This window comes from Agelaius tricolor, unplaced genomic scaffold (genome assembly GCF_023055355.1).
Source record: "Agelaius tricolor isolate 1412-34295 unplaced genomic scaffold, bAgeTri1.0.p SCAF_1, whole genome shotgun sequence".
NCBI classification, from domain to species: domain Eukaryota; kingdom Metazoa; phylum Chordata; class Aves; order Passeriformes; family Icteridae; genus Agelaius; species Agelaius tricolor.
Genome location: NW_027269261.1, coordinates 95431726 through 95446929, shown reverse-complemented (window position 1 = coordinate 95446929; position 15204 = coordinate 95431726). Strand labels below are relative to the sequence as shown.

Genomic DNA, 15204 nt, shown 5'->3' with positions numbered 1-15204 from the left:
ATACAATAAAGTATTCAGCCTTACAATAAAATATATCTATCCTTTAGCACAGACAACACTGAGATACTGGGTGTACATTTCCTGATCACCATGTGGTGGGGTGACAGAGTCTCAGCAGGCTCAGGCATCGTGCTGGAAATGATCAAATGACTCACAAAGCAGTCACACGGATGGATCCCCATAACAGAGCTCCAACAGAGCCTTTCTGCCACATCACACCCTCTGTTTGGCAACCCACTTCTCATCCATATAAAAGAAATTCCCTGCTCTTCCTTTTTGCAGGCTTTCAGACTATTTCTTCTATCCATCCTGGATGGCAGGACTGACTCAGTGGTCTTCACCTCAAGCCTCTTTCTGAACCTTTGAAATCAATGGGAGCTTTCCAGTGCTTTTAATATGAGCAAAATGTGCTGTCAGCTGACAGGGTTGAAAGGAGGGCACTAGAAAAAATTTTTGGACATTAGCACCTCTAAAAATGTCAGCATTTTAAACCTCATCTCCTAGGTCAATCAAAACATCAAAGAAATGCTGAGATTGCAAAGATCTCTACCCTTTTCAACCAGAAAAAAAAGCCCTGCTGATCAAATGAAAAAGTTTATATTTGATAAACTAAAGATTTCCCCCCAACCCTGCCCCCCCAGTTCCCTAAAAGGGAAGGCAGGAGGGCTGGGACTAGGCAGCACAGAGAACAGCCAAGTACCATTTCATGTTAAGCCTGCTTTATACAAGAATTTTTGGGGTCATGAAGTACTAATAGCTGGTTTAGCTGTGCCCAGCTCAGCCCAAAGTCATGCCACCAGCTCCCTCCCCAAAGCACAGCTGAAGTTCAGGAGGGTGCCTGTGCTGGGAAGACTAATTTTATCCCTGGGGCTGCTGATGCCTGCTCTGCTGCTCTCCAAGTGCCCACTGCAAGCCACAGCACCAATGCAGTTCTGACCAGACCCTTCATTCTCCACCTCTCAGACCAGAGACTCCTTACACCACCATCTTTCATCCAAGTCTTTGAGGGGGCCTGGGGGCCTCAGCTCTTCTCCATATTCCTCAGCCTCCTCAGGAGGCTCCAGGAAGATGTCTGTTCTGCATTCCCCAGAGTCAGAGATACCCAAGCACAACTTGATGTTAGAGAAACAGCAGCTGAGGTGGGCAAGCGTTGAAGAGGGAAATTTGATAGCACAGAAAAATAGAAAATACCCTCCATAACTTTCAAACATCATTAGATGCTATTATAGCATACTGTATGGAAATTTGCAAAACCCTTCAGCCACCATGCCTGTAGAAGCGCCCTCCACTAAAATGACCAGATTTCTTTCTTCTCCACCTGACAAATGGTCATCACTACTCTTTTCCTGTAACATGCAAACCTTTTCCACAATCTTTCTTCAGGTCAGTTGCACTTGGTCTTGCAGAGCCAACAGCAAAAGTGAGGCCCTTCAGCCTTCTCCATTTACCCCCACATCCCCAGCTGTCTACATTTTGAATATCCCAGTGCACAATTTTGTCTTTTTCATATTTTTCACGCATCATTATTTTTGAGAAATCATGTTTTCCTGTTACTTCCTTCCTGTATGAGGCTGGCCTAATAATTAGTCACTCATAGGAACTGTTTGCTTTCATAGCATGTTGTTGTAGATGGATTAGAGATAATGTATGAAAGCACATGTAAAAAATGTTCCAAAGTAAATACATTAAGAGAGTGTTAGACATATGTTAGAACTGAGGCATATCTCTTTCTTAAAGAATCCCCTTTTTGCTTTGTTCAAACTTTTTCACAAGACAGCAAAAGCAGATGTAGCCTGTGAAAGTTGATGTAGACAACAATGGTTAGGGAAGATTGATAAAATGCTGCGAGGAAAGAAACTGCTGAAATTACTTAGAGCCAGTGTAGAAATTATTACTTCTCTCATTGTAGCAGACTGCTGTGAGATGGCCATCCTGCAGCACTGTTCTTCCTCTGGCTCACCCTGTCTCATTAACATTATAACTGCGAGTGCAGCAGAGTGGCTGACGGGCAAAGTTCAACTCTGTGTCCCTTTTCGTTTTCATGGAGACTACAAGTCTGTTCAGCTCTTAATAAAATAACCCTCAAAGTACCACAGTAAAATGAATTATATGTATAGTGGTACTTATAAAACAAGAATGCCTATGCAGGGCCTTAAACATGCCTTTGGGCAGGTCAGTTCTCTGTCCCAATACGTAGACTGAGTATGAGATTTTTATATGCTTTAATCTGTTGCAACTTAATTTTGCCTCTTCAAACTTTCTTTTTGACAAAATCTATTGCCACTTTGGGGCTTTCCTAAGAAGTCATCCTATCACCCTCTCTTTGTGAGTATAGCCTCAAACAATACTACTTCTAGTTTTTAATATCTACAAAGATGTGGGTGCAGCCTCAGTTTCATGTGCACTGAGAAAACAAAGGTAAGAAATTGAGATTGTTTAAGACTTTATGCTTAACAAGTAAGCCCATCCTGATTTTGCTGATCTGCTCTGCAAGTGATCTGAGAGGAGGAACCTGAAGAGGGAGGTACATGCATCTTGGTTTTCTATGTTTAGCTGCATTTCATGTTCTCTCTGCTTGGCCACTACTATCTTGAAACAAATTAGTGTCATAGACAAACAAAGTGGATTAAATAGCAAACATCAGATTTCTTGTGTTACTCAACATAAATCAAAAGGGCTTCAGCACTGCAATTATTCCCCTGCAGCCACCAGTACAGAGGCACTGGTGAATAAAGCCAGTGGATTTAGTTGCTCTTAAAGATCTGCTTCCAAGAGAAATTAAAATTCAAATTTTCCTTGTCTTATTGCCGTTTTTCCAAAAATTGTAGAATGTAGAAAACTTGAAGTTTGAGAGAGCAGGAAGGGTAAGAGAGATGCCCACAGATGTGGGACATGATATCTTAGTGGCAAGACAAAAAGCTCTTTAATCACTTCATTAAAGGAAGTCAATTCAACCAGGTCATAATTGTAGACTATTTAGTAGCTTTCACACATTGTGAGGGAATAATAAGAAGGCAAAAATTGTCAAATTAATGTGAATATTAAAATGTAAGGACAAATGTAAATGGTATTTTAATACCACTTTTGTGTCCACACATTGTATGTGTCCACACATACATGGATATTCAGTATAGAGACAAAATGTCTTTGAGAATCAGATGTGAAGTTGCTCCTTACTTGAAAATACAACATCTTTTATTTCTTAAAACATATTTATTTTTTACATTTTTCCTTTTCTACTGTGAGAATCAATTTGCTAAGATGCAAAAGCATTTTTGTTCTTTAAAGTTTGCCAATCAACCCAGGAAAGTAAAGACAGAACAAAACCAAAACCTATTAAAGCAGGAAATACGGTCACTGTAGCTCATGTGCCACCTACTCAAAGTTGGCACTGAACTGAGTTCAGGAAATACACTAAAAAGTTTTGCTCCTAGCTTTTTGCAAATGTCTGCCACAAGCCTGTGGTTTCCTCAAAAGCATTTCTTCTTTGAACTTGGCTTAAGTATTTTTCTTAGAGCCTTAAAAAAAAAAAAAAAAAAGCAAAACACAAAAAGAAACACAACATGGATTGATTTCAAGCAGTTTGGTATAAGCAAAAAAATTTCATATTGAAAAACAGGCTGTTACTGAGTGCTCAGTCTTCAGCTAAGGTAGGTGATATCTTTCTTTTCTTAGAGACACAGAGAACAAATTACTCATCCAACAAGCAGGATAAACACGCAAAAAAAAGAATTGTGGGGTGTATGGGACTGTGAGATAAACACTGCAGATAGTCCATCACAGGCTGGGCACATTTTGTAATGCACAATAATATTTTCTTCCAGATAACTTGCCTGAGGCATGCGTCTTCAGAATACGAAAAAGAATGCAAATGGTTTGTGACTTTGCAAGCCTAAACACAAAGGGCAGGGCAGAGTCCCACCACTTGTGTGCCAGTCTCCTAATGTGCGTTGTGGTTTTCTTTACCCTGCCCTCCTGCTGTGACAACAGTGCTCTGTCCTTCACAAACTCAGCACTTAGCTAAGCAAGCCAGTCCCAAACTTAGCCAACACAAATAACATCTGATCAAAAGCTACCTGGAGGTGAACCCAAAATGGCCATGACTAAATCAAATTTGTTTCTTAAGTCAAGCTCACACTACAGGAACATTCAGTGGTATTCTTCCAGCTCCAGACTTGCACAGTAACAAGTATACAAATGACAGGAGTGGACCAACACTTACAGATGTTTTACGCAAAAGTTTAGTGTCATTTAAACACAGAAAATTCCTGGCTGTGCCACTGCTGAAGGGACAAGCACTGGTACACTGGGGTCGGTCTTTTACTCACCTCTCCCGCTCCTGTTCCAAGAGGTTGGTAAAGTCATCACTCTTGTTCATGTAATCCGTGTGTTTATGTTTCTCATTCTCTAGCTCGTAGACGGTGCGACGATGGCACTTCTCTGCCAGCAGGAGCTGCTCCAGCATGCGCCGGTACGTCTCCTTCTGCTTTTCTTCAAGTCTGTCCAGCTGGATTGTAGGAAAGGAGAACAGACTGTTTTAAAGGTCTCCTTGCTTACTTCATCTGATTTATTGACCAACAATGTTGTGTTTGGTAAATGCAAGTCCCGTAATTATATGTCTTGGGTTTTACATAAAGCAGTGACTAGAAATAAGAATAACTGCCCTGTGAAAGTAATGATTTATTTGGATGACATATTAGCAATAAACATTTGCACAGCTTTCAGATGCAGAAAGGACAGAATTTCACTTAGCTTTAGGGTAACAAATAATATTGTTGCAGTGCTGTATTTCTCCTGTGGTGAGGTGCTGTGCACGCTTTCTTCATTTCACTGGGAAAAAGCTGTAACTCAGAACTCGGAGCCTGGGAGCCTGATTCACACACCTGTATGGGGACTGGACACTTGCATGAAGAGCATAAAGTGTAATTTGAAGGCTGAAACTTGAGTTACACATCTTTAACACACCTGTAACTCTGCTGAGATAAAAGACCCAAATTATTTAGATTCTGCTCAGATTCAGTTTTACATTACCAAATACAATTAAATATAAGCCTTAGGAATTTCCCCTCAGCCTGTGTTTTGACAGAAATTCTCTTTATTTATTCACAACCTTTTACCCTTTTTGTCCTCTGCATTTTTTATTAATTTAATATGCCAACTATTATTCAAACAAACAAGGAAAAAAAAACCAGGAAGGTGTGTCTAAAACTTGCCAGAGCACTCCAAATCCACCATGGCTATTCATGTTGCTCCTTTTGCTATTTCTTGGATGCAGATGACCAGCTCCAGCCTCCTCCCTGCCAAAGCAGCCCTCGGCCTTGGTGCTTGTCTGGTTGCTCTGCCCACTCCCAACCCTTGCCCAACATCTTCCTCAGCCCCAGCTGCCCTGGGCTGGTGTTGTTTCACATCATATCTCAGTAAGCTGAGGGAAATAAGAGAGCAGGAGGACCATGGCAGTTTGCTCTCCAGAAGCTGACCATAGCAGTCAAAGTGAAAAAATCATTGCATTTTATAAAAGAGCCAGGTTGGATTCAGCTTTTCAGAGTAGATTTTTGCACTTAGTTTTTCTACTTTATTTCAACGTAAGCCTTGTGAATCTGTACATGACAAAAGTTTTACATTGAGGTCCCTGTCAAATTTTCAGCTTCTTTGGAAAAAAGCCTTGCTAAACTCTTTTAATCTTGTTTGAAAGGATTTTATGTATGCTCCCAGATACTATGGTTTGATTTCCTTATTTACTAACATCCTAAAAAATCCAAGAGATGCTTCAATGAGAATACACAGTACAGAAATATCCCATGGTAGACACAACTCCTGGTGAACAAATTAAATGTTCTAATTGGATGAACTATGTTGTTGCATGCTCCTTCCCCATGACCTGGACTGTTATGAAACTATGAACAGGAGCAATGGCTGTTTATTTTGGCATTCACTCTGGCCTCAGACATTCTCAGGTCTACTCTAATTCTCAGGTCTACTTGACATTCATTTATTGCTTAAATTTTAAAGCAAGGAGTCCTATAAGTCTCCTTTAGGGGCTGAACTGACTTTGCAGTCCTAGAGTTTAAGTGATGTAAAATGAATATGGATTTATGATCCCATAAATATGGTCAAAGTCAATCTCCAAAGGTCTTCTTTTCTTAACTACCCTCATGATAGTGTTCTAGTATGCAAAGAAAATCAAGGAGTAGTTACCAGTGCTGTGAGCAGTAGAGGTTGAAGCCTATAATTGAAAGGAATTAAAAAACTAGAAATTTAGCACCCAAAGATTTTGGTCTTGCTTATCAGCACCAGCTCTTGGAAGCACACAACCTCTTTGTGGTTTGTGTTCAAATCCAGTGACTTCACTTACAAATTATTCTGCATATGAGTGAACAAGATTTTATTTTCAGTGTACAAATTCTGTGTTATCCTCTTGCATGCTTTGCATACATCCAAAATATATGGAGTCTCACTTCTGGTTAGGCTTCCCCCTGCACATACATAACGTTGTCAAGCAAGAAGTTGTTACCTCTGAAATTGGTTTCTCGTAGACGTCTTCCCCTACGGACTTTTCTTGGGCAAGGATGGCATCCCTGTGCAGCACCCGAAGCACGTTCTCTGGAGTTGCAGACCCGTAATGAGCTTCTAAAACTTCAGGTTTGGTTTTCTCTGTCTTCAGCATGTGGATCACATCCTCCCTTGCCTGTAATATTGCAAATCACTGTCATGAGTCAACCTCTTAACCAAGAGGGAACATGGGGAAAAGAGGGGCATTTCATATGTACAGACTGCATACACAAAAATAAAATAATTAGAAAAATGACAGTCTGTCAATGCAAATATAAAAATGTTGGGAGATCTCAGATTAAACATGATCAGTCCAATACAAATATTGTACTTTAAGGGATGAATTATTCTGTTCCTGCATGACATTACATTTGAATGCTATGAATTTTTATCTGAGTTGCAACTATAGCCAGAGAACATCATTATTCTTCATACACTGAATCTTAGTTGTTGCCTATGGTGTTCCCTGAAGGGATAAGAAAATGAGAAGAACAAGCAGCACAAGTGAGCTGAACTAATATTTCTCTGACAGTTACTTCCTAGTCACTCCCTAACTGAATTTGTGACTAAATACTCTTTTCAAGTAACCTTTAAAATAATTTTTCATTTTTTTCTTTTTTTTTTCAACAAAACCCTATACCTTGCAGACCCCAGCTAATGAGACGTGGGAAGTCTGAGCAAATCCTCCCAGCCGTGGAGGATGGCTGTGCTGCTGGAGCAGGGGCTGGGAGCAGGGGTGCACCTGTGGCCAAGGGCAGCCTGGAGCTCCCTGCCCCGGTGGAAGCTCCCAGCATGAGCAAACATCTGGGCATGACCAGACAGCTCTGCAGGGCCACCTGGCTATGAACAACGAGCACTTTAGGGCTGTGCTGTGGACAAACACTTAAGCCAGGGCTCTGCTTTTAATGATACTTGCCAACACCTGTTAAGCCATCTGTAAAATGGGGGCAGGGCACCTGCTTGTCTTTCAAGGCATGTTTATGATGTTTATGAGGCCATAGTCCAGGGAGGGACTGTAAAAACTACAGGTTTTTGGTGGGCAAAGGGGAGCTCCTGGATTTCCCTAGAGAACATCTTTCCCACAAGTGCAAATGGATGGGGGAGTAGAAGAGTATGGGCATTTTTCTCTTGCCTGCCTTTCTGACAACCCATGTGAGCTTGGGAAGTAAATTAAGCACTAAGGAAAGGTTCAGACATTTTAGGAAAAAATTCTTTACAAATCCTGCCCCTATGTAAGCAATAACTATTTTAAAATTTATGAACTGACCAACTCTTCATGCTTTTCCATGCTGTTCATAACAGCATTCAATTCATCCCTGTAGCAAATCTTAAATCTTTACCCAGAACCACAGAGGCACCACAGCTCAACAAAATTACTTGATTTTAAAATGAGCAAGAAAATAATTTTGGGAAATGGCAAAGATCCTTTAATTTATTTTTTTTATTTAAAACAGTCTGTCATGAAAATAAGTAATGAACTTCAGGCAAAGATCATGCCATCTAATTAAGAACTAGCCCAATATATGTAACATTATGCATAACATTTTGTAACCTGAAGTAAAATACTTGTCTGCAAGGTACAAAATGCAAATTGGAATGGTATTAATCTTATTCCAAAATGAGAGCAGGAAAACATCCATCACTCATGGATGTTACAACTAAGTGAATTATGTGAGCTAGTCCCAAAGAAAGGCAGAAGAGCATGTACACCTCACTACATCACATCCTAAGACTGTGCCATTCTCAATACAGGAAAAGTGTTATTTTAGGCAGGTTCTTGACAGGTTTGTGAATGTATTACTTTTCTCTATCCCTGTAGAAATAACAGATGTCTTAGTGTCTTCATCACCATGAGGAGGCCAATGCTTCTATATCGAAGAAAAAGCCTTTAAAAAGTCCAGTAGGATAGCATGGGAGTATGGAGGGATTCCTAAATGTCCAGATTTTATGATGTGTTGTCTTAAGCCCTTTTAGGAAGAGGCAGTTCTGAGGCCATGAGGTTCACCCTGTCCCAATGAACTAATTTGGTATCCTGCTGTGTGCTTCCAGCAGGGACCCTGTGCCACAGGCATGCTCAGGGAGAGCACTGTGCAAAGGGAGCACCCACACATAGGGATGGGGATGGGGGAGCAGCTCCCTTCTACCCTGTGCACCGAGGGACACAACCAATCATGTTGAAACATTGTTTTGTTTTGATTCTGAGCACACAAAGCTTCATGCCCCACACAGCCCTTTCCTCAGGGTCAGGCACACCTCAGACCCTGTTTGGGAGGGGAGGAGGATGAGTTCATTCTCTCACGTTGGAGCTGTTGGGCCCTGGATGGCATAATTAAACACTGGCAGGGCTGGGCAGAGCAGACAGAGATAGCTCAGGATTGAGGATTTAACACTGTGAATAAGCAGAGCAAAAAGCTGGACTCCATTCCCTGCAGTGGTTATTTGATACAGAAATAGCTGTGCAGGCAGCTGCTCTGCCCAGCAAGTGCCCCAGCCCCTCTTCAGTTGTGCACTGCCTGATTTTCCTTCAGGCCTCATTAGTCTGTCATCACTCACTGTTAAAATGGAGCAACTTTAGCACAAGGGAGTAGGAATAAGAGTTCCTGAAACAGCTAAGAGTCCCTGCTAACTGAAAAAGGCTTCTGGATGCTGCAGGTTTGGGTCCCCCAAAAGCCAGAGAAATGGATAATGCTGAATGGAGGAACTGACACCCCAAGAAGGAAGATGGGTGCCCAAGCTCAGTTCAGAACTTTGAAGAAAAAACCCATTCATTGCTTCATCTTTAAAGGGAAGCAGTGACGTGCCTGGCTCCAAGGGAGCAGGGCAGGACAGTCAGCACTGAACAGCCCTTGCTGCAGCCCATGGGAGGGTACCTAGCCCACAATCAGGCTGGGTGGCACCATGCCCTGTCCTGTACCCTTCTTGGGTACCCCACACTCTGCTGCCCCTCAGATTTGGATGGCATTAATGGGGCAGGCTGCCTTTTGCCTTTTCTGGGCTCAGCCATTTCTCCTATCCTTATCTTTCCAAGGGTATCGGTTAATTCACCAAGGACTTTGTTTCAGTTGTGATAACAGCTTGTGAAAAACAAATTACAAACAGACCCACAGGTTGCTAGGAAGCATTGGACTAAAAAGGGAACCTAATGCTAATAATAAACAGGAGACAAATTTGCTTTTATTTGGTCAGAAACAAGCTCCATCACGGGGAGATTCTGAAGGGTGGCTAACCTAGGTCAGAGAGACATCCAGGCAACATCCATCAGCCTCAGGGTTTGTGAATTCCAGTTAGTCTCTCTGAAACTCCTCAGGATGATACAGAGGGAAGGAGCTGAAACAGCATGCCTGTGTATCCTGTGATTTCATATTTCTCCAGATGACCAATTTTCCCCTGAAACAACTAGAAGAGAGGTCAGATAGAGGTATTTTCTTCCAATGTACAGTGATCTGCAGGAAACAGACCATTTTCAGAAAACAAGTCAGAATAATCCTGCTGGGGAGTGCTGGGGCTACTTCAAAATCCATACCTGTGAATTTTGAAGTAGCATACCTTTGAGCATGAGAGGCTCAAAGTGGGGGTCCCTGGCTAAGAAGAGGGAGTTTTCTGGCAAGCTGTTTCTACTGATGGACATCTACTGCTGGTGCCTCTCTTGCCCCAAAGCACAATCCTGTTTTGTGAAAATCATAAGCTAGGAGACAAACCCAAGGAAGATATTTCAAACTGTGAGTAAAGTTGTGTACAAATCTCACAGAACAGTTTTTAGCTGTTTTGGTAGAAGGAACATGATGTTTGGCACAGGAAAATCATCTCTCAAGTCCTGCTTTTGTTTTGTTTTGTTGGTGCTGTGATGAGAAAGAGCATCCAGGCTTGACTGGATATTGCAACAGCTTGTAACACAATGAAACTCATTTGCAAAAGTCCAGAAGACTGCAATTAGTCAGAAAACCTCTTTAAAGTTGAAATATGGAATTTAAAAAATTTATTTTTATTAGTTTTTCATTACTTCAGTTGTCTTAGAGAAAACACTGAGCTACCTTTCTGTCTATATTGTTAAGGTTGTGAGTTCTTGAAAATACTTTTCCATTAATGAAGTGTCCCAAGTACCAGATTCTCTAAGCAGTAGAAGTAATAAAGACAGATTAAAGATGTACTCATTTAACACCTTCTGTTGCTCCTGCTGATAGAAGAACTGCAAAGCTGAACTATGTCTAAGCTTGTTTTATGCTTACTGGAGATGCCAAAATCTAAAGGCTGATGACCTCAGTTCCTGAGCACGCCATGGATGGCCTGAGGTGCTGTGGAGCACTGCTGTCCCACAAAGTTTTGTCTGCTCTCCTTTCCCTCCCCTCTATTCCCCACTCATGAGTGCACTTACCAAAGAGATGGGCTCTGTGTTACTACCTGAGAAATCCAAGACAATGCTCCCCTTCTCTCATGAGTGCACACTGCTTGCTGCTTGCCCAGATGGAAGGCTGATGTGAGCCCACTCCTCATCCTGAAACACTCACTTTTTGGCAGAATAAAGGAGGAGGACTTTGTTCTGCTCACCGACTTGAGCGGAGCAGGGGGCCATGTTCCAAACCTCGCTTTACTACATGCCTAGTAAAATATTTAAAAGATATAGAAAGGATGTAAAGAGGTTCCTGCATAAAATTGAAACCATTTAGGAAACAATAGCATGACTCTGCTGCTTGTAAAAGGGGTCTGGCAGCCTAGCAACCAGATTCTTGGTCAATGGAAAGACTGTTACATGAGCTAGGCGTTCAGACGTGCCTCTTCCTCATGCCCTGCCCTGCCAATTTACTACAGCCCTCTCTCCCCATTCCCACAGTCTTTGGCCTCTCCCATGAGCCTGCTGACAAAACTCAGCACCCACTAAACGGGGAATTTTTGCCTCAGGCCATTTGTCACCTGGGAAATGGGACTGAACTGATCAAACTCGTTTCATATAAGGCATCTAGTAAATCGGGAGAAAAATTCAATTGAATTCAAGATGGGTTGAATGGAGTCAAAGAAATCACTGTCAGCTAGGTGTAAAACCTAGCTCAAGATCATTTGCCAGTACATGTCCTAAACTCTTCTGCTGATTTTTTTTTCCTAAGTAGCCTTCCTGCAAATTCATAATTTGTATCTCTCAAAATCAGTTTCTGGTACCTATTACCTTCATAGCTCCACATCTGGAGTCATCTAACTACTTTAGAGAAATCTCAATATTTCAGTTACATTCCAACAATCCTCTTAATTAGATGAAAGAAATTTTGAAAATTCAGGAGCAGGAGTAGCGTTTACAAGAAATGCAATTATGTAATATTTTAGCAACCTGATATTTCCAGCTTTTGAATATTTCTTTTCTGGTTATGAAGACACTTTATTATACCTACACAAGGAAGTACACTAAGTAGCAGATGTTTAACATTTATGAAGTTGTATTTTTCTTGCCAGAGATTAATGACAAAAAATTAACTATGAAACCACAGACAGGAACCTTTACTTCTACTTGTGTTGTTGTTCCTTGCATTGCACACAGTTCAGGTTATTTATAGCACAACAGCTGCTCTCTTCAGCATCCGAAACTAGATAAGGTCACAGGTTATCCATGTAATGTTGGGGTCTTACCAGTGACTGATTTCCTAAATGCCAGTAGGCTTTACAAATATTTCACCTAGAGTTAATAAACATCACACTCAAAGCATCCAGAGGGAGATCAGGAGAATGTTCTCACACTGCTTTCCCTGCTATCCAGAACATGATGTGCTGCTATCAGGGCAGGAATAGCCTCATTTCTGAAAAGTTCCATTAGAGACCTCAGAAAGTGGATATCATATTTTAATGAAAGAAAATTACCTTCAAGCAGGGGCATTCAAACACCTGTATCTGAAAATCTTTTCTAACACTAATGCACTAGTCCCTGTTTAAGACAAATAACTTCCCTTCATTCTTATCTTAGGAGGAAACAAAAATAATTAGAAGGAAAGTGTATTTTCTTAATTTTGTCTCATAATACTATAAATATGTATACAGAATGTAATAAATACTACTCCTGACAGCTGGAATGACACTTTTGTTAGAGGCCTGATTGCTCTCTCTAGCCCTTCTATTGTACAATGTGTGTTTCAAAGCAGGGAGGTTAGATGCTCTATTGCATATTGCATCACACAAAGATCTTTGTGCAAAAACTGAGTAAATATTTTTTTTCTCCTGTACCAGATATCTGAAGTAGCTAGCATCACTCAGTGATGCTAGCCATGCAAAATGCTGGCTAATTACATAAAATCATAGAATCATAGAAGTCCTGAGTTGGAAGGGGCTCACAGAGAATATCAAATCCAAATCCTGGCCCTGCACAGGACAGCCCCAAGAGTCACACCAGGTGCCTGAGAGCACTGTCCAAACACTTCTTGAACTCTGTCAGGCTGGTGCTGTGGCCATTTCCCTGGGGAGCCTGTTCCAGTGCCCAAACACCCTCTGGGTGAAAAAACCTTTTCCTGATATCCAACCTAAACCTCCCCTGACACAGCTTCAGGCCATTCCCTTGGGTCCTGTCACTGTCACCACAGAGCAGAGATCAGTGCCTGCCCCTCCTCTCCCCCTCACAAGGAGCTGTAACTGCAGTGAGGTCTCCCCTCAGTCTCCTCCAGGCTGAACAAACCAAGGGACTCCAGCTGCTCTATGGTTTCCCCTCTAAACCCTTCACCATCTTCACAGCTGTCTTTTGGACATGCTCTAATAGCTTTATATCTTTTAATATTGTGGCACCACAACTACACACTCGAGTCAAAGTAAGGCTGTACCAGCAATAGGAATACATCGGGGTTGTTTTGCAAGGAAGACTTTTTGTACAGCAAAGTTTTATTTACACCTTTCATCTTAGCCTAATTTCCTAATACTTGAAACTGGGAATTTCATTAGCATTTTCTGTATTCAAGTCTAGGTACATGATGTACTCTGGAGGTAGAAATTACTTCAGTGATGAAAAGTGACCATTGTTGATTTTGTACAAAAGGTAAGTGAAATATATATCCAGAAATACAAATGATCCCTCATGACCCTGAGGATATTGAACAGAACTGCCCTGTCTTCTCCACACCATGCAGAACTTTCTGGCCTTGTATGATGCCTTTGGAGCTCTACACTGTATTTAATTTTGTTGTGCTTTATCTTGTGATAGCTCAGAAAGCTCTTCTAAAATCAATACTGGAGAAGAGGCACATGATAGACTAGCTCAGCCACTGCATAAATCTTCTGAAGTGGCTCCAGAAGAATTACATCAGAAATTAATTTGGCCTCCTATGTTTGAAAAAGTCCCTGCTAAAGATTGCAGAGCTGAGGAGAAGCAGCACTGAGCAATGTATTACTTCTTCCAGCAAGCCTTGAAACAGATCAAATGAGCACTAGAAGACATCTGTCTGTTATTTCCTGCCCACACAGCTTTGTTCTGCTTTATTGCCAAAGCGCTCCATGGATGATGTCACTTTTTTTCTGAAGAAAACAGGCCACCAGAGCCTTTCACTGACATAATTAATTATCTGTAGTCTGGGCCACAGCCAGCAAAATTCCCATGGCAAGACCCTGAGAAGTATTAACTCCACTCTGCTTGATGTTTTCAGAATTATTATGGTCTGGGATACCCTGTCTTGTCTTTTCACACTGAAAGAGTGCTTTGCTTGATATTATCAAGCCGTGGGGCAGTTACTGCAGCATAGAGAATTACAGTGTCATGATCCAGTCAGCACAGAGACACCAGGGCAAGGGGTCAAGTTATGTGCATGACTCTGCATGTTGGAATATGTTCTACATGCTTCAGCAATGCCTCACAATGGCTAAACCCACTGGTTTGGGTTTGCTGCACCCAGTCATAGAGTTTTTGTCTCAGCCAACATCAACTGTATAATATTTTTCACATGGCCTGAAGCCCAGCAGCAAGCAGAAACCACAGACTGATCCAACTAGCCACCAAGCTGCCATGTTCCTTTTGTAACCAGAACTTATTTTGTGATCCGTTAGAAGTGCTTTAGGAGGGGAAAAAAAGTGACTAATGAAAGGGCAATAACAGGAAAAGCATTTCTTTTCCTCTTTCTTCTCTTATCATTTGGCCCTATTAGTAAGTCTGGACCAAGACACTAGAGACCCATGGATCATGAACCTCTTTCTTATGCTTCACACATAAAATTAACCCCACCATGCTCCAATTTCCATTCCATAAAGGAAATAACATTTCTCATGAATGAGATATAATTTCCAAGTATATAGAAGATCTAGATATGCTATGAATACTACAAAAAATATGGCACTCTGACATCAATATCAGTGTTCTCCTATTAATTTTTTCCCTTTTGTTATATTTTATTTCTGCCAGGTACAGGTTCTTCTGTACTATCATCCAATTTGTTGAAATCCATTAGAAACTAAAAAGTATCTTCATTAAATGTGTAAATCGTCTAAATTGCTGTTTGCATGTGCTACAGTGGCAGTATAAAGAACAGAAGCATCTGAAATTAGGTGCTCTGAGTTGAATTTCAGGGATGCACTTCAAGCAGCTGCTGTGAGCACCCTGTCTCCAAGAGGAACAAATCAGCCCAGGCATTTTTTTTTTCCACAGTGATCTTGCTGCCTTCTGGCAGGAGCAAGCACACAAGGAGCAGGATGGAGCAAGACAAG

At 41.4% G+C, this 15204-nt stretch overlaps 1 protein-coding gene across 3 annotated transcripts in view; it reads right to left on the bottom strand.

Moving 5' to 3' along the window:
• Window positions 1-15204, bottom strand: part of FILIP1 (filamin A interacting protein 1) — a 102143-nt gene that overhangs the window by 35940 nt on the left and 50999 nt on the right. For all 3 annotated transcript variants that reach the window (XM_071444570.1, XM_071444561.1, XM_071444579.1), the window contains 2 exons: window positions 6512-6685; window positions 4329-4507 (listed from right to left, as the gene is read on the bottom strand). In XM_071444570.1, the coding sequence (XP_071300671.1) occupies window positions 4329-4507; window positions 6512-6685 (353 nt within the window). The remainder of the gene's footprint in view (window positions 1-4328; window positions 4508-6511; window positions 6686-15204) is intronic.